Source organism: Amblyraja radiata, chromosome 2 (genome assembly GCF_010909765.2).
Source record: "Amblyraja radiata isolate CabotCenter1 chromosome 2, sAmbRad1.1.pri, whole genome shotgun sequence".
Lineage (NCBI taxonomy): Eukaryota > Metazoa > Chordata > Chondrichthyes > Rajiformes > Rajidae > Amblyraja > Amblyraja radiata.
The window spans coordinates 129248737-129274404 of NC_045957.1; the positions used below are offsets into that span (position 1 = coordinate 129248737).

A 25668-nucleotide genomic window follows, 5' to 3' on the forward strand; every position below is an offset into this window, starting at 1 on the left:
TTTGAACCAACTGGAGACGAGCCAGTGAAGATCGTGCAACTCCAAAATAGAGTGCGTTACAGTAATCCAGCCTAGATGTAATAAAGGCATGGATTACTGTTTCAAAATGCTGCCGCTCGAGAATGGGCTTCACCTTTGCCAGCTTCCTTAGGTGAAAGAAGCTGGACTTAACCACCGTGCCTATTTGATGATCTAATTTAAAATCACTGTCCATCCTAAAACCTAGGCTTAAAACTGTTGGCTTCACGTACCGTGCCAGTGGACCCAAGTCAACAAGGGGAGGTGCACGGCAGCCATTGGGGCCAAACAATATCACCTCTGTCTTCTTTTCATTAAATCCTAGAAAGTTTAGGGCCATCCAGGACTTAATGTCCTCAAGACATGACAGAAGTGATTTGACAGAAAAGGCGTCTTCCTTCCTCAGCGGCATATATACTTGGCTATCATCAGCATAACAATGAAAAGAGATGCCATGCTTTCTAAGAATGGAACCCAGAGGAAGTAAGTATAGTGAGAAAAGCAGGGGCCCTAATATTGAGCCCTGTGGAACCCCATATGACAGAGGAGTGGAGGAGGATTCAAAACCAGCAAGGCTTACACACACGGTGGGAAGGGGGATGCTGTTCCACAGTCTAGGGGCTGCAACCGCAAAGGCGCGGTCGCCCCTAAGCTTATGCCTAGACCGCGGGATATTCAGCAGCCCCAAGTCGGCCGATCTGAGGGGCCTGGAGGTGGAGTGGTGGGTGAGAAGACTTTTAATGTAGGAGGGGGCAAGCCCATTGTGGGCTTTGTAGACATAGAGGAGGGTCTTGAAATGTATACGGAACCGCACAGGGAGCCAGTGGAGAGAGGCCAGGATCGGGGTGATGTGGTCCCTTTTTCGGGTGCCCGTCAGGAGTCTGGCTGCGGCGTTCTGGAGCAGTTGCAGGCGGGACAGGGAAGATTGGCTGATGCCAGTGTAAAGAGAGTTGCAGTAATCGAGTCGGGAGGAGATAAATGTGTGGATGATCTTTTTGAGGTCATCAAAGTCCCAAGGCTGCCTGCTATTGTTTTGATTTAGTCCGAGGGGCCGAGAAGGATGACCTCAGACTTACTCTCATTTAGTTGGAGGAAGTTCTGGGCCATCCAGCACTTTATATCCTCGAGGCAGCGGGTAAGGTTAAGCAGATTTAAGCAGATAATAAACCAATACCATCTAAACCTGTCATGATCAAACAGCATCAAAATAGGCACTTTTGCCTCTGATCCCATGCTGACCATCAAGTATAAATTTACATTAATCACATTTTATCCTTCCCACATTCCCATCAATTCTCCTCATATTCCACCAATTACCTCCACACTGGCCAATTAACCTAGCAACCCACTTTTCTTTGGGATGTAGGAGGAAACCCATGCAATCACAGGGAGAATGTGTAAACTCCACATACAGTGCCTTCAGAAAGTATTCAGACACCTTCACTTTTTCCACATTAAAACATTTTTTTTTTAAATCATCAATCTACACACAATACCCCAAAATGAAGTAGCGAAAACAGGTGTTTAGAAATTTTTGCAAAGTAATTAAAAATAAATAACTGAAATTTCACATTTACATACCAGTAAGTATTCAGACCCTTTGCTATGACACTCAAAATTGAGCTTAGGTTCATCCTGTTTCCATTGATTATCCTTGAGATGTTTCTACAACTTGATTGGAGTCCACCAGTGATAATTTATATTGATTGGACATGATTTGGAAAGGCACACACCTGTCTATATAAGGTCCCCACAGTTGACAGCGCATGTCAGAGCAAAAAACAAGCCATGAAGACAAAGAAATTGTCCGTAGACCTCCAAGGCAGATGGAAGCCACTCCTCAGTAAAAGGCACATGACAGCCCGCTTGAAGTTTGCCAAAAGGCATGAGAAACAAAATTCTCTGGTCTGATGAAACCAAGATTGAACTCTTTGGCCTGAATGCTAATCGTCACATCTGGAGGAAACCAGGCACCGCTCATCACCTGGCCAATACCATACCAATAGTGAAGATTGGTGGTGGCAACATCATGCTGTGGGGATGTTTTTCAGCGGCAGGAACTGGGAGGCTAGTCAGAATCGGGGGAAAGATGAACGGAGCAAAGTACAGAGAGGTCTTTGATGAAAACCTGCTCCAGAGCGTTCTGGACCTCAGAATGGGGCGGAGGTTCACCTTCCAACAGGACAACGACCCTAAGCACACAGCCAAGACAATGCAGGAGTGGCTTTGTGACAAGTCTGTGAATGTCCTTGAGTGGCCCAGCCAGAGCCCGGACTTGAACCCGATCGAACACCTCTGGAGGGACCTGAAAGTAGCTGTGCATCAACGCTCCCCATCCAACCTGACAGAGCTTTAGAGGATCTGCAGAGAAGAATGGGAGAAATTACCCAAATACAGGTGTGCCAAGCTTGTAGCGTCATATCCAAGAAGACTTGAGGCTGTAATCGCTACCAAAGGTGCCTCAACAAAGTATTGAGTAAAGAGTCTGAATATTTATGTAAATGTGATATTTCAGTTATTTTTTTTTTAATTACTTTGCAAAAATTTCTAAACGCCTGTTTATGCTTTTTTTATTATGGGGTATTGTGTGTAGTTTGATGATAAAAAATGAATTTAATCCATTTTAGAATAAGGCTGTAACGTAACAACATGCGGAAAAAGTGAAGGGGTCTGAATGCACTGTGGACAGCAATGAGTTTGGGACTGAACCCAGTTCGGTGGAGCCAAGAGGCAGCAGCTCTGCCATCTGTGGCACTGGTGCCACTGCTGCAGCTCTTTCAAATCTTCGCTCATCATTCTTTGTTCCAAGTAGAAAGTTTCTAGATTCTCCAGTCTCACTATTTGGTTGAAACCCCTTATTGAGTATAGAAGTTGGGAGGTCATGTTGTAGTTATATAAGATGTTGGTGTTTGGTTCTGGGCACCACGTTATAGAAAATATGTTGTCAAGCTGGAAAAGGTACAGAGACAATTTACAAGGATGTTGCCAGGGCTAGAAGGTATGAGCTATAGGGAGAGGTTGAGCAGGCTGGGACTATTCCTTGGAGCACAGGAAGATGAAGGATGAACTTATTGAGGTGGATAAAATCATGAGAGGAATAGATTGGGTAGATACAGAGGCTGTTGCCCAGAGAATGTGAATCAAGGACCAGAGGACATAGGTTTATGGTGAAGGGGAAAAGATTTAATAGAAAACCGAGGGGAAACTTTTTCACACAAAGGGTGTATGGAACAAGTTGCCAGATGAGGTAGTTGAGGCAGGGACTATCCCAACATTTAAGAAACAGTTAAACAGGTACATGGATAAGACATGTTTGGAGGGGTATGGACCAAACACAGGCAGGTGGGACTAGTGTAGCTGGGTCATGTTGGCTGGTGTGGGAAGGTTGGGCTAAAAGGTGATAAATAGAAAATAGGTGCAGGAGGAGGCCATTCGGCCCTTCGGGCCAGCACCGCCATTCATTGTGATCATGGCTGATCATCCCCTGGACTCAATAACCCGTGCCTGCCTTCTCCCAACTCTTTTTTCTAACCTCAGTCTTAAATGACCTCCCTTTATTCTAAGACTGTGGCACCTGGTTCTGGACTTGCCCAACATTGGGAACATTTTTCCTGCATCTAGCTTGTCCAGTTCTTTTATAATTTTAGGTACACAAAAATGTTGGAGAAACTCAGCGGGTGCAGCAGCATCTATGGAGCGAAGGAAATAGGCGACGTTTCGGGCCGAAACCCTTCTTCAGACTGATGGGGGGTGGGGGGGGAGAAGGAAGGAAAAAGGGGGGAGGAGGAGCCCGAGGGCGGGGGGATGGGAGGAGACAGCTCGAGGGTTAAGGAAGGGGAGGAGACAGCAAGGGCTAGCAAAACTGGGAGAATTCAACGTTCATGCCATCCGGACGCAAGCAACCCAGGCGGAATATGAGGTGCTGTTCCTCCAATTTCCGGTGTTGCTCACTCTGGCAATGGAGAAGACCCAGGACAGAGAGGTCGGATTGGGAATGGGAGGGGGAGTTGAAGTGCTGAGCCACCGGGAGTTCAGGTAGGTTATTGCGGACTGAGCGGAGGTGTTCGGCGAAAACGATCACCCAACCTCCGCTTAGTCTCCCCGATGTAAATCAGCTGACATCTAGAGCAGCGGATGCAGTAGATGAGGTTGGAGGAGATACAGGTGAACCTTTGTCGCACCTGGAAAGACTGCTTGGGTCCTTGAATGGAGTCGAGGGGGGAGGTGAAGGGACAGGTGTTGCATTTCTTGCGGTTGCAAAGGAAAGTGCCCAGGGAGGGGGTGGTACGGGAGGGAAGGGAAGAATTGACAAGGGAGTTGCGGAGGGAGCGGTCTTTGCGGAAGGCAGACATAGGGGGAGATGGGAAGATGTGGCGAGTGGTGGGGTCATGTTGGAGGTGGCGGAAATGGCGGAGGATTATTTGTTGTATTTGCCGGCTGGTGGGGTGAAAGATGAGGACTAGGGGGTCTCTGCCCTTGTTGCGAGTGCGGGGATGGGGAGAGAGAGCAGTGTTGCGGGGTATGGATGAGACCCTGGTGCGAGCCTCATCTATGGTGGCGGAGGGGAATCCCCGTTCCCTGAAGAACGAGGACATTTCCGATGCCCTGGTGTGGAACGTCTCATCCTGGGAGCAGATGCGGCGTAGGCGGAGGAATTGGGAGTAGGGGAAGGAGTCTTTATAGGGGGCAGGGTGGGAAGACGTGTAGTCCAGATAGCCATGTGAGTCAGTTGGTTTGTAGTGTATGTCGGTCAGAAGTCTGTCCCCTGCGATGGAGATGGTGAGGTCAAGGAATGGTAGGGAAGTGTCGGAAATGGTCCAGGTGTATTGGAGTGCCGGATGGAAGTTGGTGGTGAAGTGGATGAAGTCAGTCAGTTGTGTGTGGGTGCAGGAGGTGGCCCCAAAGCAGTCGTCAATGTAACATTGCTGAGTTTCTCCAGCATTTTTGTGTACCTTCGATCTTCCAGCATCTGCAGTTCCTTCTTGAACACTTTTATAATTTTATATGTTTCTATAAGATCCACCCCCTCATCCTTCTAAACTCATGAAAAGATAAGTTTTAAAAACTAAAGATATCTAATGAAATAGACTACTGAAACTAAATACTACCAACAAATGGCCTATTGAGATTTTGAAAGAATTTAATTACTTAAAGTAAGTTAACTGCAGTTGGTGAACTCAACCCCAATTAAAATGCTTAACGTTTGTGACAAATCCGTCTTCAGCTGAGTTAATCAAACCTTATCAAATTATCATTTTTAAATATTGCGGGTTTAAAATTAATGCCTTGTTTTTTTAATTACACTCTAAATTACTGTCAGATTAAATTGAATCGTGGCACAGATTGAGCAGGAACCAGAGAATAAAACATACAAAACGAATGCAATTTTGAACCTAATTGACACACTATCCAAAGTGAGTATCAGTGATCAATTTCACAATTTATCACTAAGTGGAACATGATAACAATGTTTTGATCCTTTTTCATGAGTTTATTGATGATTAAACATTTGTTTATGGGGAAGTGACTGGGAAGAATTTCAGAATTATATTAATTCACAAACTTCTAACAATGTGTCAACCTTTCAATGGACCCACCATATTCTTTCTGGTTACAATCCAAATTGGTCAGCTCTACTTTAAAGGAGGAAATAATAGTTTACTTGTCCCTATTCTAGATAATGCATTTATAATTTTAAACTACTCCATCAAATCATCCACAAGCTTTGAAACTCAAGAGTATAGAAACCAAGCTGATACAATTTGTACTCAGCAATTCACCCAATATCATTAGCATGAATCGGCACTGTTCCCCTTCCAATGTCTTTCGCTGTTGAGAAATGGCAGCCAAGCATTTTTCTCCAAATTAGAAATAACTGAGGCTCCCCGTAAATTATGCATCTCAACGTCACTTTTGAATTAGAATGCCCCTCATACGAACAAAATTCCAGCAACATTTCAGCTAATTATTGAATGATGTTGTCCAATCTTCAATCTGAAGAAGGATCCCAACCGGAAACATCACCCACCTATGTTCTCAAGACATTTTGCCTGACCTGCTGAGTTACTCCAACACCTTGTGTCATTTTAATGTTTCGGAAAATTGTCTACATTGACCCCATCAATGTGTTCACCCATGGTTTCTAGTCACATTTTCTGTTCCCATCCACACAACTTATGGTGGCTCACAACTTAATCATGGAAGTGTGCAGCACAGAAATTAGATCTTTAGCCCACCGCATCCCTGATGACCTTTATGCCCAAAGATGCCACCTGAAATTGTAGATATAAAATTCACTTATCCCATAAACTGAAGTACAACGTGATACTAAACTGAGGACATACAGATATTTTTAGAACTACACTTTATATATATATCCTTCCAAATATGTTTATTTTTCATCACCATTTCCAAATTGATTACCATCTGATGTTATCGAGCTACTGTACATCTACATGTTGTTCAATTACATTCTACATTTTGCTTGCATCCATAGTCATTTCTTGAGAAGGTACCTTGTCACTTTCCAGAAGTTCAGATATATTGTGTCCAGAAATGTTTTCATAAACGCCATGATGGAAATAGTTCCAACTACTCTACTCTTCCAACTACTTTGCTTTAAAAATCCAAAGAGCTCAAACCTGCCCAAATGTGTAATTGTCAATAATGAGAGATTTCAGACATTGCACACAATTCTTCACTGCTGGTGCTAAACTTCTTCTCTTCCTTTGTAAATGTTTATATATTGATTTATTTATGCTACCTTTACAGATTCTATATCTATATCTTAAAAATTCAGATTTTAAAAATATTTAAATTGAAATTGGGGCTCTGGGGTAGGCGAGGTTAACTTTATTGTCTATTGTCTATTCACAAGGCTATTAAATTATATACGAACTGAAAAGTAAGTTACAGCATTATCTGGTGGTACACACCTAACATTCTGCATTAAAAGGTCATCGAAGTACTTCAAAAACACGTAAACATCTGTTGGAATAAAACATTCCCCACAGGCATATTGGCCAAGATGAAGAAACAATGAAAGTTGAAATTCAATAAAGACGAGCTACAAGTAATAATAATAATGGATGCGATTTATATAGCGCCTTTCTAATACTCAAGGCGCTTTACATCGCATTATTCATTCACTCCTCAGTCACACTCGGTGGTGGTAAGCTACTTCTGTAGCCACAGCTGCCCTGGGGCAGACTGACGGAAGCGTGGCTGCCAATCTGCGCCTACGGCCCCTCCGACCACCGCAAATCACTCACACACATTCACACACAGGCAAAGGTGGGTGAAGTGTCTTGCCCAAGGACACAACAACAGTATGCACTCCAAGCGGGATTCGAACCGAAGTAGTGTCTATATTATTCTGGCGGGGAAATTGTTGAAGTTTAGGAGAGAGATATTGCACTGACAATTACAAACAAATTGAACATAATCACTGGTTCCTTGCTGTATAACACTGTCTTCATTTGAGAAAAGTATATTTTTAACCATATATATATTTATGTTGCAAAAAAACAAAGGCAATCTATAAATGGTTAAAGTACCAGTGGCTGAAAGACTATAACTCGTCACATAACAGTCTAATTAGACCACATGGTTTTGGGGGTAGGGTATTGGCATGGATAGAGAACTGGTTGGCAGACAGGAAGCAAAGAGTAGGAATTAACACATCCTTTTCAGAATGCCAGGCATTGACTTGTGGGGTGCCGTAAGGCTCGGTGCTGGGACCTCAGTTATTTATGATATATATTAATGATTTAGACGAGGGAATTAAATGTAACATCTCTAAGTTTGCGGATGACGCAAAGCTGGGTGGCAGTATGAGCTGCGAGGAGGATGCTATGAGGCCGCAGGGTGATTTGGATAGGTTGGGTGAGTGGGCAGATGCATGGCAAATACAGTATAATAATGTGGATAAATGTAGGGTTACCCAATTTGGTGGCAAGAACAGGAAGGCAGATTATTATCTGAATATTTAAGAAGGAATTGCAGATGCTGGAAAATCGAAGGTAGACAAAATTGCTGGAGAAATTCAGCGGGTGAGGCAGCATCTATGGAACGAAGGAAATAGGCAACGTTTCGGGTCGGGTCTGAAGAAGGGTCTCGACCCGAAACGTCGCCTATTTCCTTCGCTCCATTGATGCTGCCTCACCTGCTGAGTTTCTCCAGATATTCTGTCTACCTTATTATCTGAATGGTCAGATTAGGCGAAGGGGAGGTGCAACGAGACCTGGGTGTGCTTGTACACCAGTCACTGAAAGTAAGCATACAGGTACAGCAAGCAGTGAAAAAAAGCCAGTTGGCCTTCATTACGAGAGGATTTGCGTTTAGGAGCAAGGAGATCCAACTGCAGTTGTACAGGGCCCTGGTGAGACCGCACCTGGAGTATTGTGTGCAGTTTTGGTCTCCTAATTTGAGGAAGGACATTATTGCTATTGAGGGAGTGCAGCGTAGGTTCACCAGGTTAATTCCTGGGATGGCAGGACAGATGTATGATGAAAGGATAGGCCGACTAGGCTTGCATTCGCTGGATTTAGAAGGATGAGAGGGGTTCTTATAGAAACATGTAAAATTCTTAGAGGATTGGACAGGGATGCAGGAAAAATGTTCCCGATGTTGGGGGATTCGAGAACCAGGGGTCACAGTTTAAGAATAAGGGGTAGGCAATTTAGGACTGAGATGAGGAAAAACTTTTTCACCCAGAGAGTTGTGAATCCGTGGGATTCTCTGCCACAGAAGGCAGAGGAGGCCAATTCACTGGACGTTTTCAAGAGAGAGTTAGATTTAGCTCTTAGGGCTAAGGGAATCAAGGGATATGTGGAAAAAGCCAGAACGGGGTACTGATTTTGGATGATCAGCCATGATCATATTGAACGGCGGTGCTGGCTCGAGGACCGAATGGCCTACTCCTGCACCTATTTTCTATGTTTCTAACTAAGTTGATGATATTGTTTTTGTTTGAATTTGTCTGCATTTTCTCAACTTCCAACATGTGGATTGAAATTTTTGCTTCTAATAGTAACTATTAAAAGCATAAATTCTAGTTTTATTATTTTTTTAGCTGTGTTTATACGTGGGGGTGGGGGGGGGGGAGGGGTGTTGGAAACCGTTAATCTCTTCCCCTGTTCGGGGACCCGACTTTTTTCCTGTCGGGTCTCCGGTGTCGTTGGGCCTAACATCGTGGAGCTGGCGGGCCTCCAACCGGAAATAACCTGAGGGCTCCATTCGCGGAGCCTGCGGACCTACCATCGCGGAGCTGGCCGACTTCGGAACGGGAGGAGCTGTGGTGGTACGCGGCTGCGACCCTACTTCGGAGCTTCGGAGGCTCCGGCCGCAGACCCGGTGGACGGTAACATCGGGGGCTCACAGGTCCCTGGTGGGAGACCGCTTTTCGGACCTCCCGCAACGGCAACTTCTCCCGCTGGAATCGCAGGGTTTAAAGGACTCGGAGCGGGGCCTAACATCGCCCGGCGTGGCTTAAACGGCCGCGGGACTTACTTACCATCGCCCGCCGGGGCCTTTAAAATCGGGAGCCCAAGTTCGCCTCGACGCTGCAGTTGGACTGCTGGACCGCGGGAGAAGAACAAAGGGAAGAGATAAGACTTTTGCCTTCCATCACAGTGAGGAGTTGGAGATTCACTGTGATGGATGTTTGTGTAAACTGTGTTAAGTGTGGGTCATGGCTTTTTTGTAATTGTTAAGACTGTAGAAATGCAATTTCATTCAAACCAAGCTGTTTGAATGACAATAAAAGGCCTTCTATTCTATTCTATTACTAAATTTATATTTGTTCCCATTAACAGTAAAGCTAATCAAATTGGAATTTCAAATGGAAAATAGAAGCCAAGGAGTGCATTGAGTTAACCTACTAAACTTTGGCTCTTGAATGGAGTGCCTGCTGAGGGGCTGAAAATGTTCTTTAAGATTTGCAAAATTTAAGAGTTTAATCCAGGTCAAAATTGCTCAGCACAAAGTGGATTAAAATTGCATCGCTCATCTAAATTGATTTTGAGAGCAGAATTACCATTCATCTCTGATTTTAGACATGGTGCACTATTTTTAGCTAGAGCAGAGTAATTTATGCCTTGCAGATTGTTTAATTTGCACTTGCCCTGGGTGCGTTCAACGCTAGCTTAATGCTCTATTTCTCAGCACTGGTGTGTATTAACATCGGAAAAAAAATTGCCTCCCATCCGCCAAATGAGAAAAATAAAATGAACATAGTAAAAATTGGTGGAATTACAGGCAGTGAAGATGGCTGTCAAAGGATACAGCAAGATATGGATCACTTGTGGATATGAGCAGAGAAATGGTCAATGCAAATGTAATCTGGACAAGTGTGAAGTGCTGCACTCAAATGGTAAAATGTGAGGTGGAAAAAGACAAGACTCCTAACAGTATTGATGCACAGAGGGAACTTGGGCACCAACACAAGTATATAATGGTAAAAAAGTGCATGGTATGCTTGTTTGTTTGGTTGTTTGTTTGTTTGTCTTTTTGCACAAAGTCCGCGAGCATTGCCACTTTTCATTTCACTGCACATCTTGTATGTGCATGTGACGAATAAACTTGACTTGACTTGACTTGCTTTCATCCATTAAAGCATTGAGTATGAGTCTGGAAGTCATGTTGCAGTTTTATAGAACTTAGGTTAGGCCATACTTGGAATATTGTGTGCAGTTCCGATCGCCTCATTACAGGAAGGATGTGGAGGTTTCGGAGAAGGTGCAGAAGAGGATAGTTCTTGAATTTAAAGGTATTAGCTCTAAGGAGAGGTGGGTGACATTTGGATTGTTTTCTCCGGAACATTAAAGGCTGAGGGGAGTCCTGATGGAAGTTTATACAATTACGCAAAAGCTCGATAGAGTAGACAGCCAGAATCTTTTACCCGGGGTGGAAATATCAAATACTCAAGGGCATAGCTTTCAGACGTGAGGGGAAGATGTGAGGGAAATATAGATAAATGCTGTATAATATAGATAAATGTGAGGTTATCCACTTTGCGGGAAAAACAAGGGGGCAGATTATTAACTCAATGGGGTTAGGTTAGGTAAGGGGGAGGTACAGCGAGACCTGGATGTCCTTGTACACCGGTCACTGAAAGTTGGCGTGCAGGTACAGCAGGCAATGAAGAAAGCTAGTGGAATGATGGCCTTCATAACAAGAGGATTTCAGTATAGGAGTAAAGAGGTTCTTCTGCCGTTGTATAGGGCTCTGGTGAGACCACATCTGGAGTATTGTGTACAGTTTTGGTCTCCTAATTTGAGGAAGGACATCCTTGTGATTGAGGCAGTGCAGCGTAGGTTCACGAGATTGATCCCTGGGATGGCGGGACTGTCATATGAGGAAAGATTGAAAAGACTAGGCTTGTATTCACTGGAGTTTAGAAGGATGAGGGGCAAATAGAAACAAAGAAACATAGAACATAGGTGCAGGAGTAGGCCATTCGGCCCTTCGAGCCTGCACCGCCATTCAATTTGATCATGGCTGATCATCCAACTCAGTATCCACGGGGATCAGTGGAGGAAGAGACTGACTTTGGTGCCTTCCCACACAGTGGGGAACTTTGATTCTGCTGTGTGGGGATGTTTTATGTCAAACCCTATAGTGTGTTGTGTCTTTTTTTTTTATTGTATGGCTGTATGGGAATTTCATTTCACTGTGCCATCTGGCACATGTGATGAATAAATCTATCTTGTATCTTGTATCCCTGCCTTCTCTCCATACCCCCTGATCCCTTTAGCCACAAGGGCCACATCTAACTCCCTCTTAAATATAGCCAATGAACTGGCCTCAACTACCTTCTGTGGCAGAGAATTACACAGATTCACCACTCTCTGTGTGAAAAATGTTTTTCTCATCTCGGTCTTAAAGGATTTCCCCTCTATCCTTAAGCTGTGACCCCTTGTCCTGGACTTCCCCAACATCGGGAACAATCTTCCTGCATCTAGACTGTCCAACCCCTTAAGAGTTTTGTAAGTCTTATAGAATCTTATAGTAACATATAAAATTATAAAAGGACTGGACAAGCTAGATGCAGGAAAATTGTTCCCAATGTTGGGTGAGTCCAGAACCAGGGGCCAGTCTTAGAATAAAGGGGAGGTCATTTAAGACTGAGGTGAGAAAAATCTTTTTCACCCAGAGAGTTGTGAATTTATGGAATTCCCTGCCACAGAGAGCAGTGGAGGCCAAGTCACTGGATGGATTTAAGAGAGAGTTAGATAGAGCTCTAGGGGCTAGTGGAGTCAAGGGATATGGGGAGAAGGCAGGCACGGGTTATTGATAGGGGATGATCAGCCATGATCACAATGAATGGCGGTGCTGGCTCGAAGGGTCGAATGGCCTCCTCCTGCACCTATTTTTTATGTTTCTATGTAAGTTCACAAAAGATGTGCAGAATCTTTCCATATACTAAGAGCGGTGGGTGCCTGGAACATGCAGCCAGGAATAGTGGTGAAAGCAGATATGAAAGTGACTTTTAAGGGTCATTTGGATAGGCACATGAACATGCAGGGAATGGAGAGATATGGTTGATGTGCAGACAGAAAGAATGAGTTTAATTTGGCATCATGTACAGCACAAATGTCGTGGGCCAAAGGGCCTGTTCCTGTTCTATGATCTGTGTTCCAGTTAATCAGCTCAATGTCAGCTTATTTTCTGAATCCAAATCTCATTTAACCTAACATGCAACTTTTCCCCACAAAGTCAGCAAAGCGAAGGAGATAATTATCGATTTCAGGAAGATGCCATGGCCACACCATACTGTCAAAACTAGAAGTGTTGATGCAGAGGCCTCTGTCCACCCTCCCCCCTGTTCCCCGACAGACTCTCCCCCTTAATCCGCATGGTCCACTTCCTCTACCCTTTCTTTGTCGCACCTGACCATCAAGGTTGAGCAGGTGAGGGAAGAGCTAAGCAGACTCCCCCACCCCCCCCCCCCCAGGGAAAAGCCGCGGGTCCTAATGGTGTCAGCCCAAGGGTACTAATGGCGTGTGCTAGCCAGTTGTACAGAGTACTCCAGCATATCTTCAACCTGAGGTTTCCTGTGATGTGGAATACATCCAGCCTGGTTCCTGTACCAAAGGGGGCGCTTCTCAGGTCTTCCAATGACCACAGTCCCTGGAGAGGCTGGTGTTCACTCACCTGCAACCCCAGGTTAAACCCTACATGGACCCCCTGCAGTTTGCTTACCAAATAATGGTGGGGGTGGAGGACGCCATCATCCACCGGCTCCATCGTCCCAATGCTCACCAGGATAAGCCGGGAAGCACTGTGAGAGTCATGTTTTTTAACTTCTCCAGAACTTTTAACACCGTCCGGCCTGCACTGCTGGGGAACAAACTGACGAAGATGCTGATGGATGCTCCACTGGTGTCCTGGATTACCATCTACAGACTAGACGACCGCAGTATGTCAGGCTACAAAACTGTGTCTCGGACATGGTAGTGATCAACACAGGGGCCCCACAGGGGTCAGTCCGCCCTCCCCCTTCCTGTTCACTTTCTACACATCAGATATAACGCGGGCTCCTGCCATCTGCAGATGTTTTCAGATGACTCTGTAATTGTGGGCTGCATCAGCGAGTGGAGGGAAGCTGAATACAGAGGTGTAGTCAACAAACTTTGTTGAGTGGTGTGGGTTGAATCACTTGGAGCTCAACACCGACCAGACTGCGGAGTTAGTGATGGACTTTAGGAGGAGAGGAACATCCCTGCCCCCTGTCTCCATCAAGGGTGTGGATGTGTAGGTTCCCAGGATTACAAGTACCTTGGAGTTTACCTGGACTGAGCCAGGAACGCTGAGGCACTGTACAAGAAAGGACAGAGGCATGTACTTTGAGGAGGCTTCCGTCCTTCAACATCTGCAGTAAGATGCTGCAGGAATTCTATCAATCAGTGGTGGCCAGTGCCATCCTCTACGCTGTCGTGTGCTTGGGTGCTGGGTGAAGGCCGCAGATGGCAACAGACTCAACAAGCTCTTCAGGAAGGCTGGCCCCATCCTGGGTTAGATTCATTATGGATGGTCTCGGGAAGGAGGATGCTCCTCAAACTGCGGAAAATTTTGGATAATTCATCTCACCCCATCCATGACACATTGGTCAAGCTGAGGAGCACCTTCAGTGACAGACTGGTCCCACCAAGATGCTGAGCAGAACACCACTTGGGTGTATTCTGAGGGATACTAGAGAGTGTTCTGAGGGATAGGTTATACAGGCATTTGGATCAAGGGCTAATTAGGGATAGTCAGCATGGTTTTGTACGTGGGAGGTCATGTCTCACAAATCTGATTGATTTTTTTGAAGACATGACCAAAACAGTCGATGAGGGCAGAGCTGAAAATGTTGTGTACATGAATTTCAGTAAGGCGTTCGACAAGGTTCCGCAAGGTAGGCTGCTCTGGAAGGTTAGATTGCATGGGATCCAAGGAGAGGTAGCTGAATGGATAGCAAATTGGCTCCATCCAGGAAGCAGAGGGTGATGGTGGAAGGTTGCTTCACGGACTGGAGGCCTGTGACTACTGGTGTACCTCAGGGTTCGGTGCTGGGCCCGTTAGTGTTGTCATCTACATCAATGATTTGGATGAGAACAAACAGGGCAAGATTACCACATTTGCTGATGATACAAAAGTTAGTGGTTTCGCGATAGTGAAGATGGTTGTGAAAGATTGCAGCAGGATCTGGATCGGTTGGCCAGGGGAGCGGAGGAATGGTTGATGGAATTTAATACAGAGAAGTGTGAGGTGGTGCATTTTGTGACGTTGAACAAGGGCAGGACCAACACAGTAAATGGTCTTCTTGCGAATGAAACAAAAATAAACCAAAGGAATATTTAGATCTCAAGCAAGGTGTTGAGCAGCCAGGTTAGTTGTCTCTGCGTCAATGTCTGCCACGCCCTGAGCTCCATTAGGTGGGTGGTAGAGCGGGCACTCAGAGATGATATGGTTGGCTGTCTGTAGTTCTGCTCCGCATTCACAGGCTGGGCTCTGGCGGAGCCCCCATCTCCACATGCTGGCATTGAAACACCCAACTCCAGCACAAAGTCCTCTTAAATGCTGGGTAGTGTTGTAGAGCAGAGGGATCTAGGTGTACAGTTGCATGGTTCCTTGCATGGTTGCGTACAGTTTTGGTCTCCTAATCTGAGGAAAGACATTCTTGCCATAGAGGGAGTACAGAGAAGGTTCACCAGACTGATTCCTGGGATGGCAGGACTTTCATATGAAGAAAGACTGGATAGACTCGGCTTGTACTCACTAGAATTTAGAAGATTGAGGGAGGATCTTATAGAAACTTACAAAATTCTTAAGGGGTTGGACAGGCTAGATGCAGGAAGATTGTTCCCGATGTTGGGGAAGTCCAGAACAAGGAGTCACAGTTTAAGGATAAGAGGGAAGTCTTTTAGGACCGAGATAAGAAAATCATTTTTTACACAGAGAGTGGTGAATCTGTGGAATTCTCTGCCACAGAAGGTAGTTGAGGCCAGTTCATTGGCTGGATTTAAGAGGGAGTTAGATGTGGCCCTTGTGGCTAAAGGGATCAGGGGGTATGGAGAGAAGGCAGGTATGGGATATTGATTTGGATGATCAGCCATGATCATATTGAATGGCGGTGCAGGCTCGAAGGGCCGAATGGCCTACTCCTGTACCTATTTTCTATGTTTCTATGTTTCCTTGAAGGTCCAGTCGCAGGTAAATAAGGTGGTCAAAAAGGCTTTTGGCACTTTGGCATTCATCAGTCAGAGTAATGAGTATAGAGGTTGAGAGGCCGTGTTGCAGTTGTATAAGACGTTGGTGAGATTGCATCTAGAATATTGTATTCAGTTCTGGGCACCATATTATAGGAAAGATATTGTCAAGCTTGAAAGGATTCAGAAAAGATTTACGAGGATGTTGCCAGGACTAGAGGGTGTGAGCTAAAGGGAGAAGTTGAGTAGGCTGGGTCTCAATTCCACGGAGTGCAGGAGGATGAGGGGTGATCTTATAGAGGTGTACCAAATCATGAGAGGAATAGATCGGGTAGATGCATGGAATCTCTTGCATCATCAAGGACCAGAGGACATAGGTTTAAGGTGAAGGGGAAAAGATTTAATAAGAATCTGAGGGGTAACTTTTTCACACAAAGGTGGTGGGTGTATGGAACAAGCTGCCAGAGGAGGTAGTTGAGGTTGGGACTATCCCATTGTTTAAGAAACAGTTAGATATGTACATGGGTAGGACAGGTTTGGAGGGTTATGGACCAAGCGCAGGCAAGTGGGACTAGCGTAGCTGGGACATTGTTGGCCAGTGTGGGCAAGTTGGGCCTTTTTCCACACTGTATGACTCCATGACCACAGGAGATCCTTTTTCCCCTATGGCCATCAAACTGTAAACTCCTACCACTTCTGTCGTGGGGTATTGTCATTGTTATTATAATACACATGACATTTTTAATGCCTTGTAACTGCATCTCGACTGGTGGCAGACCAATTTCCCTCTGGGATAAATAAAGTGGTAGCGTATCCTAATTATCTTTCCAGTTGTGTTTTTAGAATGATCCCTCAACAGATTACAAGGCCTTTACAAGTGAATTCAGAATCATCTTAGTAGTTGAGCGCACAATCAAGAGACACTTCAGAAATTAATGAAAAGAATGTTTGAGAAACTAAAGTACCTGATAACTATATATACTCTGCAAAGATCACATATCTATCTATCTATCTATCTTCTATTATACTAAAATGCGTGTGTGTGCGTGCGCATGCGTGCGTGTCTGTGACCTCTGCTTCGGTGACGTCGTCAAATTACGCTAAAACGATACAAAATAGCGCTACAATTTTTAGACCACCTTACTCACAATTGCCATGTGGTGGTTTGTATCAAGTTTCGTTCAGATTGATGTCATATTTCACAAGTTATTCACATTTTTTAAATTCACAAAACCCCAAGTTGAGAAAGGTTTTCTTCCCTCTGCACTGGCACTTACAGCTATGACGTCACAATGGGATTGTAGCCTTGCTCACTACAGTGTTGCTATCCCAGGACAATGAGTCCTGGCCACCCTAGCAAGTGCAATTGCATTTTTTGTAAAGTTTAAAAAGAGGGAGGGTGAATAAGGGGAAATGAGCCAGCCCTGCACAGTTGGGGGCTATTGGTGAGTGGTGGAATATTGCGTTGGGGGAACGGGTTGCGTTGGGTGAAATGGATGAGTGGTGCAATTTTGCGTTGGGGAATGGGTTGCGTTGGGGAACTAGGCCTCTCATGTGACAGGGACCCAACGGGTCCCACTTGGTCTTGTGTATAAATATATTAATTATTTTTTAAATTAATTTAATGATTAATTTAACACATTTAATTAATTATTGCGCATATATATATATATATATATATAAGCACCATAATTAATTAAATGCGTAAAGTGCAAAACGCAATGGGTTGCTCAGATTCAGAAGTTGAAAAGAAATGTAATAACACAGGAAAAACCATTAAAATAAACACGGCCATTCATTTTGATAGATTTTGTTGCTGTTATGTAATGTCTCCTCTAACATAATTACTTATTGAGTCTTATTCTTCATTATTACACTTTCAATTCCCAATAGCAGTTGCAGCAATAAGTAGGATTATTAAATAATATTTCTTCAGTGAGCCTTATGCCAGTGGGAGATTATCAGAGAAAAATTTAAAGGGCAGGATGCAAGTACATGAGAAAGGAAAGGACTGATCAGTGATAGTCAGCACAGCTTTGTGGAGGGATTTCTGCTTCATCAATTTGATTTGGGGTTTTTTGAGGAGGTAACAAAGGAAATTGATGAGGAATGGTGTGGTAGACATTGTCTACATACAATACAATACAATACAATACCGTTTATTTGTCATTTGAACCTCACATGAAGTTCAAACAAAATTTGGTTTTGTGGACTTTAGTAAGGCATTTGACAAGGTCCCACAATGGTAGGCTAGTCCGGAAGGTTAAAGGCACCTGGGATCCAAGATCACCACGCCTCCTATCACCAAAATTGATTTGGTAGTGGGTGGTGGGTAGAAGCAAAGGGTAGTGATGGAGCAATATTTTCTGATTGTAATTCTGTGATCAGTGATGCATTATAGCAATCTGTGCTGAGGCTTTTGCTTTTTATAATAAATCTTGACATCCTATTTGAATGTCAGTGGTATGATCAGTAGGTTTGTGGTTGACTTGAAAATGGTTGAAAGTTTCAAGTTCCATGCTATCAACGATCTGTGGAGAACCAAGCAGATTGAAGAAATAGCCAAGATGGAACACAACGACCCTACCTCCTGAGGAAAATCGGCATGTTTCCAATAACTCTTACAAGCTTATACTAATGCATTAGAGAAAGCATACTGCTGGGTTACATCACAACGTAGTTTGGGAACAGCTCTGCCCAAGACCGCAAAAAATTGCAGAGATTTGTGAATGTAGCTAGTCCATCACTCAGACTTCCCACCACTTGAGTCCATCTGGACTTCATACTGCCTCTGAAAAGCTGCCAACATAATCAAAGACCTTTACACTTCACACTTCTCACCCTGCTTCTTGTAAAGACTCTATCCCCCTACTCCCAATTCCTCCATCTGCGCCGCACCTGCACCCATGATGAGGTTTTCCATACCAGGTCATCGGAGATGTCGTAATTCTTTAGGAAATGGGGGTTCCCCTCTTCCATTATAGATGAGGCTCTCACTAGGGTCTCCTCGATATCCGGCAGCTCCTCTCTTGCTCACCCTCCCCCCATTCATGTCAAGGACAGAGTCCCCCTTGTCCTCACCTTCCACCCCATCAGCCGCCGCATACAGCATATAATCCTCCAACATTCTCGCCACCTCCAACGGGATCCTACAACTGGCCACATCTTCCCAACTCCCCCCCCCCCCCTTCTGCTTTCCGCAGAGACCGTTCCCTCCGCAACTCCCTGGTCAACTCGTCCCTTCCCACCCAAGCCACCCCCTCCCCAGGTGCTTTCCCTTGCAACCGCAGAAGATGCAACACCTGTCACTTTACCTACCCCCTCGACTCCTTCGAAGGACCCCGACAGTCTTTCCTGGTGAGGAAGAGGTTCACTTACACCTCCACCAACCTCATCTACTGTATCCACTGTTCCAGGTGTCAACTGCTGTACATCGGGGAGACCAAGCGCAGGCTCGGCGATTGTTTCGCTGAACACCTCCGCTCAGTTCGCCTTAACCTACCTGACCTCCCGGTTGCTCAGCACTGTAACTCCCCCTTACATTCCCAGTCTGGCCTTTCTGTCCTGGGCCTCCTCCATTGTCGGAGTGAGACCCAGCACTAATTGGAGGAACAATACCTCATATTTCGCTTGGGTAGCTTATACCCCAGCGGTATGAACATTGACTTCTCTAACTTCAAATAGCCCCTGCTTTCCCTCTCTCTCCATCCCCTCCCCCTTCCCAGTTCTCCCAGTCTTACTGTCTCTGACTACATTTTATCTCTGTCCAGCCCACTCCCCTGACCTCAGTCTGAAGAAGGGTCTCGACCCGAAATGTCACCCATTCCTTCTCTCCAGAGATGCTGCTGTCCCGCTGAGTTAATCCAGCATTTTATGTCTACCTTAATCAAAGACCTATCCCTCCCTGGTCATTCCTTCGTTCCCACATTCCATTGGGCAGCTATAGAGAAGGTTAAAAATGCACACCACCAAACTCAGGGACAGCTTCCTCTTCTCTGTTACCGGGCTTCGGAATGGTCCTTTCATAATCTAGGGTTGACTCTGTTTCTCCAACCAACCTTACTGCAGACATTAGACTTTGTTTATGGAACAATTAAATTACAATGCTGAGAACTATATTCTGAACTCTGTATATCTCCCTTTGCTTTGATTGTACTTGAGTTTTACACTTGAGTTTGATTGTACACGTATAGATTTATCATATTTCCATATAGTATTATCTGATTTCATTGGATAGCATGCAAAATAAAACTTTTCACTGTACCTCAGTACATGTGACAATAGTAAACCTCAACTTAATTGGCGGCATTGTGGATAGAAGATTGTCTAAGACTACAGCAGGAAATAGATCAGTTGGAAAGTTCATACGGCAGTTGTATAGGGCTCTGGTAAGACCACATCTGGAGTATTGTGTACAGTTTTGGTCTCCTAATTTGTGGAAGGACATCCTTGTGACTGAGGCAGTGCAGCATAGGTTCACGAGATTGATCCCTGGGATGGCGGGACTGTCATATGAGGAAAGATTGAAAAGACTAGGCTTGTATTCACTGGAGTTTAGAAGGATGAGGGGGTATCTTATAGAAACATATAAAAATTATAAAAGGACTGGACAAGCTAGATGCAGGAAAAATGTTCCCAATGTTGGGCGAGTCCAGAACCAGGGGCCACAGTCTTAGAATAAAGGGGAGGTCATTTAAGGGTGAGAAAAAAACGTTTTTACCCTGAGAGTTGTGAATTTATGGAATTCCCTGCCACAGAGGGCAGTGGAGGCCAAGTCATTGGATGGATTTAAGAGAGAGTTAGATAGAGCTCTAGGGGCTAGTGGAGTCAAGGGATATGGGGAGAAGGCAGGCACGGGTTATTTATAGGGGACGATCAGCCATAATCACGATAAATGGTGGTGCTGGCTCGAATGGCCGAATGGCCTCCTCCTGCACTTGTTTTCTATGTTTCTATGTTTCATAGAGCATTGGCAGATGGACCTTAATCATGGCAAGTGCAAGTTATGCATTTTGATAATTCATTTAGGGTTATGACATAGACGGTATATGGAGAGCACAATCGGATGTTGATGAACTGAAATATTTTTTTTATTCACGGAACATGGGCTTCATAGGCTGAACTCAGACATTTCATTGAGATCTCCTCTCATTCCTCTAACTGTAGAGAATATTGGCCTAGTTAACCCAATCTCTTCTCATACAACACTACTGTCATCCCACCAATCAATCTGCTGCATCTTAACTCTACTCTACCATCATCCTTGCTTAGATAAGGAACACACACTGCACACATTTAAGGTGTGGTCTTACCAAGTCTCTGTATGATATACTTCTGCACTCAAAATCTCTTGCAATGAGGGTCAAAATATAATTTACCTTCTTAACTATTTGCTGGACCTGCTGTTTACTTTCAGTGCACAAGAATGCCCAGGTCCCTCTGTACCTTTACATTTCCCAAGCTATCAACATTTAAATAGTGCTCTGAATTTGTTTCTCCTGCAGAAGTGGACATTTATACATGAGGAGGTTTCAATTATTCATATCCTGCTTCATGACTGCCAACCAATATTCAGTCCATGTCAGTGTTTTACTCCCAATCCCACTTTGATGAAGTTCCACATTAAAGTTCCACTTTAAATTTGCACACTAACCTCTATGTGGGACTTCATCAAAGCCTTCTGCAAATCCAAGTAGATTGGAGCCACTCACTCCACCTTATTTATTCTACCCTTATGTATTCTACCAGTTATATCCTCAAAAAAACAAGTAGATTTGTCAAATATGATTTCCCTTTCATAAATTCATGTTGATTTTGTCTAATCACACTGATAATTCCCATCACATCCATTATTTTAGGCTACGATTCCCCCTACGACTGATTTTAGGCCAACGGGTCTACATGGCCCTGTGTTCTCTCCCAATCCTTTTTAAAATAATGGAACTTACATTCCCCATATCCTGTAGGAATCGTTTCAGACCAACATAACTTTGGAAGATGACAACCAATGCATCTATCATTTCATAGATACATAGAAAATAGATGCAGGAGTAGGCCAATCAGCTCTTCAAGCCAGCACCACCATTCAATATGATCATGGCCGATCATCCACAATCAGTATCCCGTTCCTGACTTCTGCCCATATCACTTGATTCCGCTAACACTAGGAGCTCTATCTAACTCTCTTTTGAATGCAACCAGTGAATCGGCCTCCACTGCCTTCCGAGGCAGAAAATTCCACAAATTCACAACTCTCTGGGTGAAAAGGTTTTTCCTCATCTTAGTTCTAAATGACCTACCCCTTATTCTTAAAACTATGGCCCCGGGTTCTGGACTCCCCCAACATCAGGAACATGTTTACTGCATCTAGCGTGTCCAATCCCTTAATATTTCATATGTTTCTATAAGATACCCTCTCATCCTTCTAAATTCCAGTGAATACAAGCCCAGTTGTTCCATTCTTTCATCATATGACAGTCCCGCCATCCCGGGAATTAACCTCGTGAACTTACGCTGCACTCCCACAAAAGCAAGAATGTCCATCCTCAAATTAGGTGACCAAAGCTGCACACAATACTCCAGGTGTGGTCTCACCAGAACCCTGTACAACTGCAGAAGGACCTATTTGCTCCTATACTCACATCCTCTCATTATGAAGGCGAACATGCCATTAACTTTCTTCAATGCCCGCTGTACCTGCATGCTCACTTTCAGTGACTGATGAACAAGGACACCCAGGTCTCGTTGCACTTCCCCTTTTCCTAATCTGACACCATTCAGATAATAATTTGCTTTCTTGTACTTGCCACCAAAGTGGATAACCTTACATGTATCCACATTATACTGCATCTGCCATGCATCTGCCCACTCACCCAACCTGTCCAAGTCACCCTACATCCTCATAGCATCCTCTTCACAGTTCACACTGCCACCCAGCTTTGTGTCATCTGCAAATTTGCTAATGTTACTTTTAATTCCTTCATCTAAATTATTGATATATATTGTAAATAGCTGCGATCCCAGCACCGAGTCTTGCGGCGTCCCACTAGTCACTGTCTGCCATTCTGAAAGGGACCCGTTAATTTCTTGGCTATCTCTTTTATGGAGAGGGATTTAAATCATCAGGGCATGGGGGCATATCTGCTTTCAGTCCCATTAATTTCTCCAGCATTATTTTCTTTGCTAATGCTAGTTTCTTATGATTCCTCCTTAGCATTTCTGGGGTTATTTGAGTTCTTCTCCACAAAGACTGGACCAACGTTCGATGATTCATTGCTTTGTAATTTCTTCATTTCTCCAGAGAAAAAAATTACATTACGTTGACCTTTCATCAGATCAAAAAAAGTTAAACCAAAACAAATTAAAAAATGCATAGAGGGAAGGAATGGTAAAAATGAAAGGGGAGGTCTGTGATACCTCTCCCTTCCTAGCTACATAAACACTTAAGCAAATGAAAAAATTACATGTACCTTTTAAAAATAAAATTAATTCACAGTTTGAGGATAAGGGGGAAATCTTTTAGGATTGTGATGAGAAAAACATTTTTCACACAGAGAGTGGTGAATCTCTGAAATTCTCTGCCACAGAAGGTAGTTTAGGCCAGTTCATTGGCTATATTTAAGAGGTAGATGTGGCCCTTGTGGCTAAAGGTATCAGGGTATGGAGAGAAGGCAGGTACAGGATACTCAGTTGTATGATTAGCCATGATCATATTGAATGGCGGTGCAGGGTCGAAGGGCCGAATGGCCTACTCCTGCACCTGTTTTCTATGTTTCTATATACCCAGTAGGATTCCCTATACATGGGGAGGATCAAATACAGATTGGTTAAGTGTTTTTTGTGGAATAGATCTGTTAAGCTCCCAGGAGAAACAGGAAACTGCAGATGATGGTTCACAAAAAACGACAAAGCCCTGGACTTACTCAGCGAAGTGTGACCTCGAAATCTCCTGTCAACAGTGTCTAATTTACTCTGGTCTCATCTACTTAATTACCATAGTCTCCAATGAAACAAGTACATTATAAGAAACAGCTCTCATATGCTTCTTGGTTGGCATGGGGGGGGGGGGCACTTTTCATGCTGTATAAAGGGCCTGTCCCACTTGCGCGATCTTTATCGGTGACTTGCCTGCACCCATCATAGTCGCAGCAGGTTGGTGAAATTTTTCAAAATGTTGAAAATCCAGCAGTGACCAGAAAAAGGTACGACTCTTTGGGCGACCACTCAAGATTCAAGATTCAAGATAATTTATTGTCATGTGTCCCAGATAGGACAATGAAATTCTTGCTTTGCTTCAGCACAACAGAATATAGTAGGCATAAATACAGAACAGATCAGTGTGTCCATATACCATTCAATATATATATATACACACACAGAAATAAATAAGCAGATAAAGTGCATTGGGCTATTAATGTCCAGAGTTTTGTTTGAGTTGAGTTTAATAGCCTGATGGCTGTGGGGAATGTCGTGGGGTGACACCTGTTTGGTCGTGAGTAGTCGCCCAAAGAGTCGTACCTTTTTTGGTCACCGCTGGATTTTCAACATTTTGAAAATTTTCGGCGACCTGCTGCGACTTTGATGGGTGCCAGCAAGTCGCCGAAAAAAATCGCAGAAGTGGGACAGGCCCTTAACTCTATCACCCAGCACATTGTATCCTTCTGGGCTCCACTCTAAATCAACCATCTGAGGTAATAATTCTACAATCCCTACAGACTCCTCTAGACTTCAGCTTTTTCACTACATGTCTTCTTGCTTGCACTGTAATCTCCCCTGCCTATCATCCTAACATATACCTTCCTTTTGATCTTTTATCCCTGTTTCTCTGCATCTTACTTTTATTTTAACAGTTAACATATCCCAATTCTGATGAAAGGTGAAAAATGTAATTTTGAATCAAGGCAAATGGGATTGATGCAAAAAAGCAGCAAATGTTTTTTCATTGTTTTATTAAATTAATTGATTGATTGAAAGATGCAGCATGAAAACAGGTCTTTCGTCCCACTGGATTTATGCCGACCATTGATCACCCATTCATACCAGTTCTATGTTATCTCATTGGTGACACATTCTCGCCACACCTGGAGGGGATAAGTAACCTATAAAGCAGCATGTCTTTGGGACGTGGGAGGGAACCGGGTGACCCTTAGGAAACCCACGCTGTCACAGGGAGAATGTACAAACTCCACACAGACTGTTCCCCATGTCTGTGGCACTGTGTGGCAGCAACCACTAGTATAGCGGAAACGAGGGGCTAAATGCAGTATCCCACTACTGCTTCCCCCCCCTCACTTTCTGAAGTTCAGGGATACTACCTCATCAAAAGAGTATTTGCAGCATTACATTTCTGATTTCTTTTTTGTCAGATTTTAGTCCTGCTCATTAAATAATCTGTACATTATAAAGCAATTTGATAATATTTTTGGTACACGGCTTAATTTGAAAGTGCCACCACCTGCGATCAATACAGGCATAAACATAAAGAGAAATATTACCTTTTCTTTGTCACTCGCTTCTCTGGCTACAGTGGAACCCTGAAACAAGAAATAGAAATTGGGTCTCAACAAATGTCCATAATAAAAAAACAATCATTCATCCAATACAAGGAAAAAATATTTACGTCTCTCCAAATGTAATAACATCATTTATGTGCAATTTAGTGGAACGTTGCGTGCAGAAAAACAGTGACTCTTGGACAATTCAGTAAGATCGGATTGTAATTTCTGGATCGGACAAGCCAAATACATTTCCAAGTTGTGCATCCAAAGAGAAATTGAATCGGTAGGTGAATATGAATTTCTTCACGGAAGTTTCATCCAGAGTAGACAGATAATTCAGTGGATGGAATGTATTGGACTCGTAAAAATCATTTGACAAGGTGCTGCTCTGAAAATTATCAGAGCTTGTGGAGTTGGATCTGCCCCAACAGCTGCTGACAACCTTCTACCGCTGCACCACA

General features: G+C 44.0%; 1 protein-coding gene across 1 annotated transcript in view; it reads right to left on the reverse strand.

Moving 5' to 3' along the window:
- Positions 1-25668, reverse strand: part of pip4k2a (phosphatidylinositol-5-phosphate 4-kinase type 2 alpha) — a 229170-nt gene that overhangs the window by 33560 nt on the left and 169942 nt on the right. Inside the window, exon 6 of the mRNA XM_033015537.1 lies at positions 25205-25243. Within this exon, the coding sequence (XP_032871428.1) occupies positions 25205-25243 (39 nt within the window). The remainder of the gene's footprint in view (positions 1-25204; positions 25244-25668) is intronic.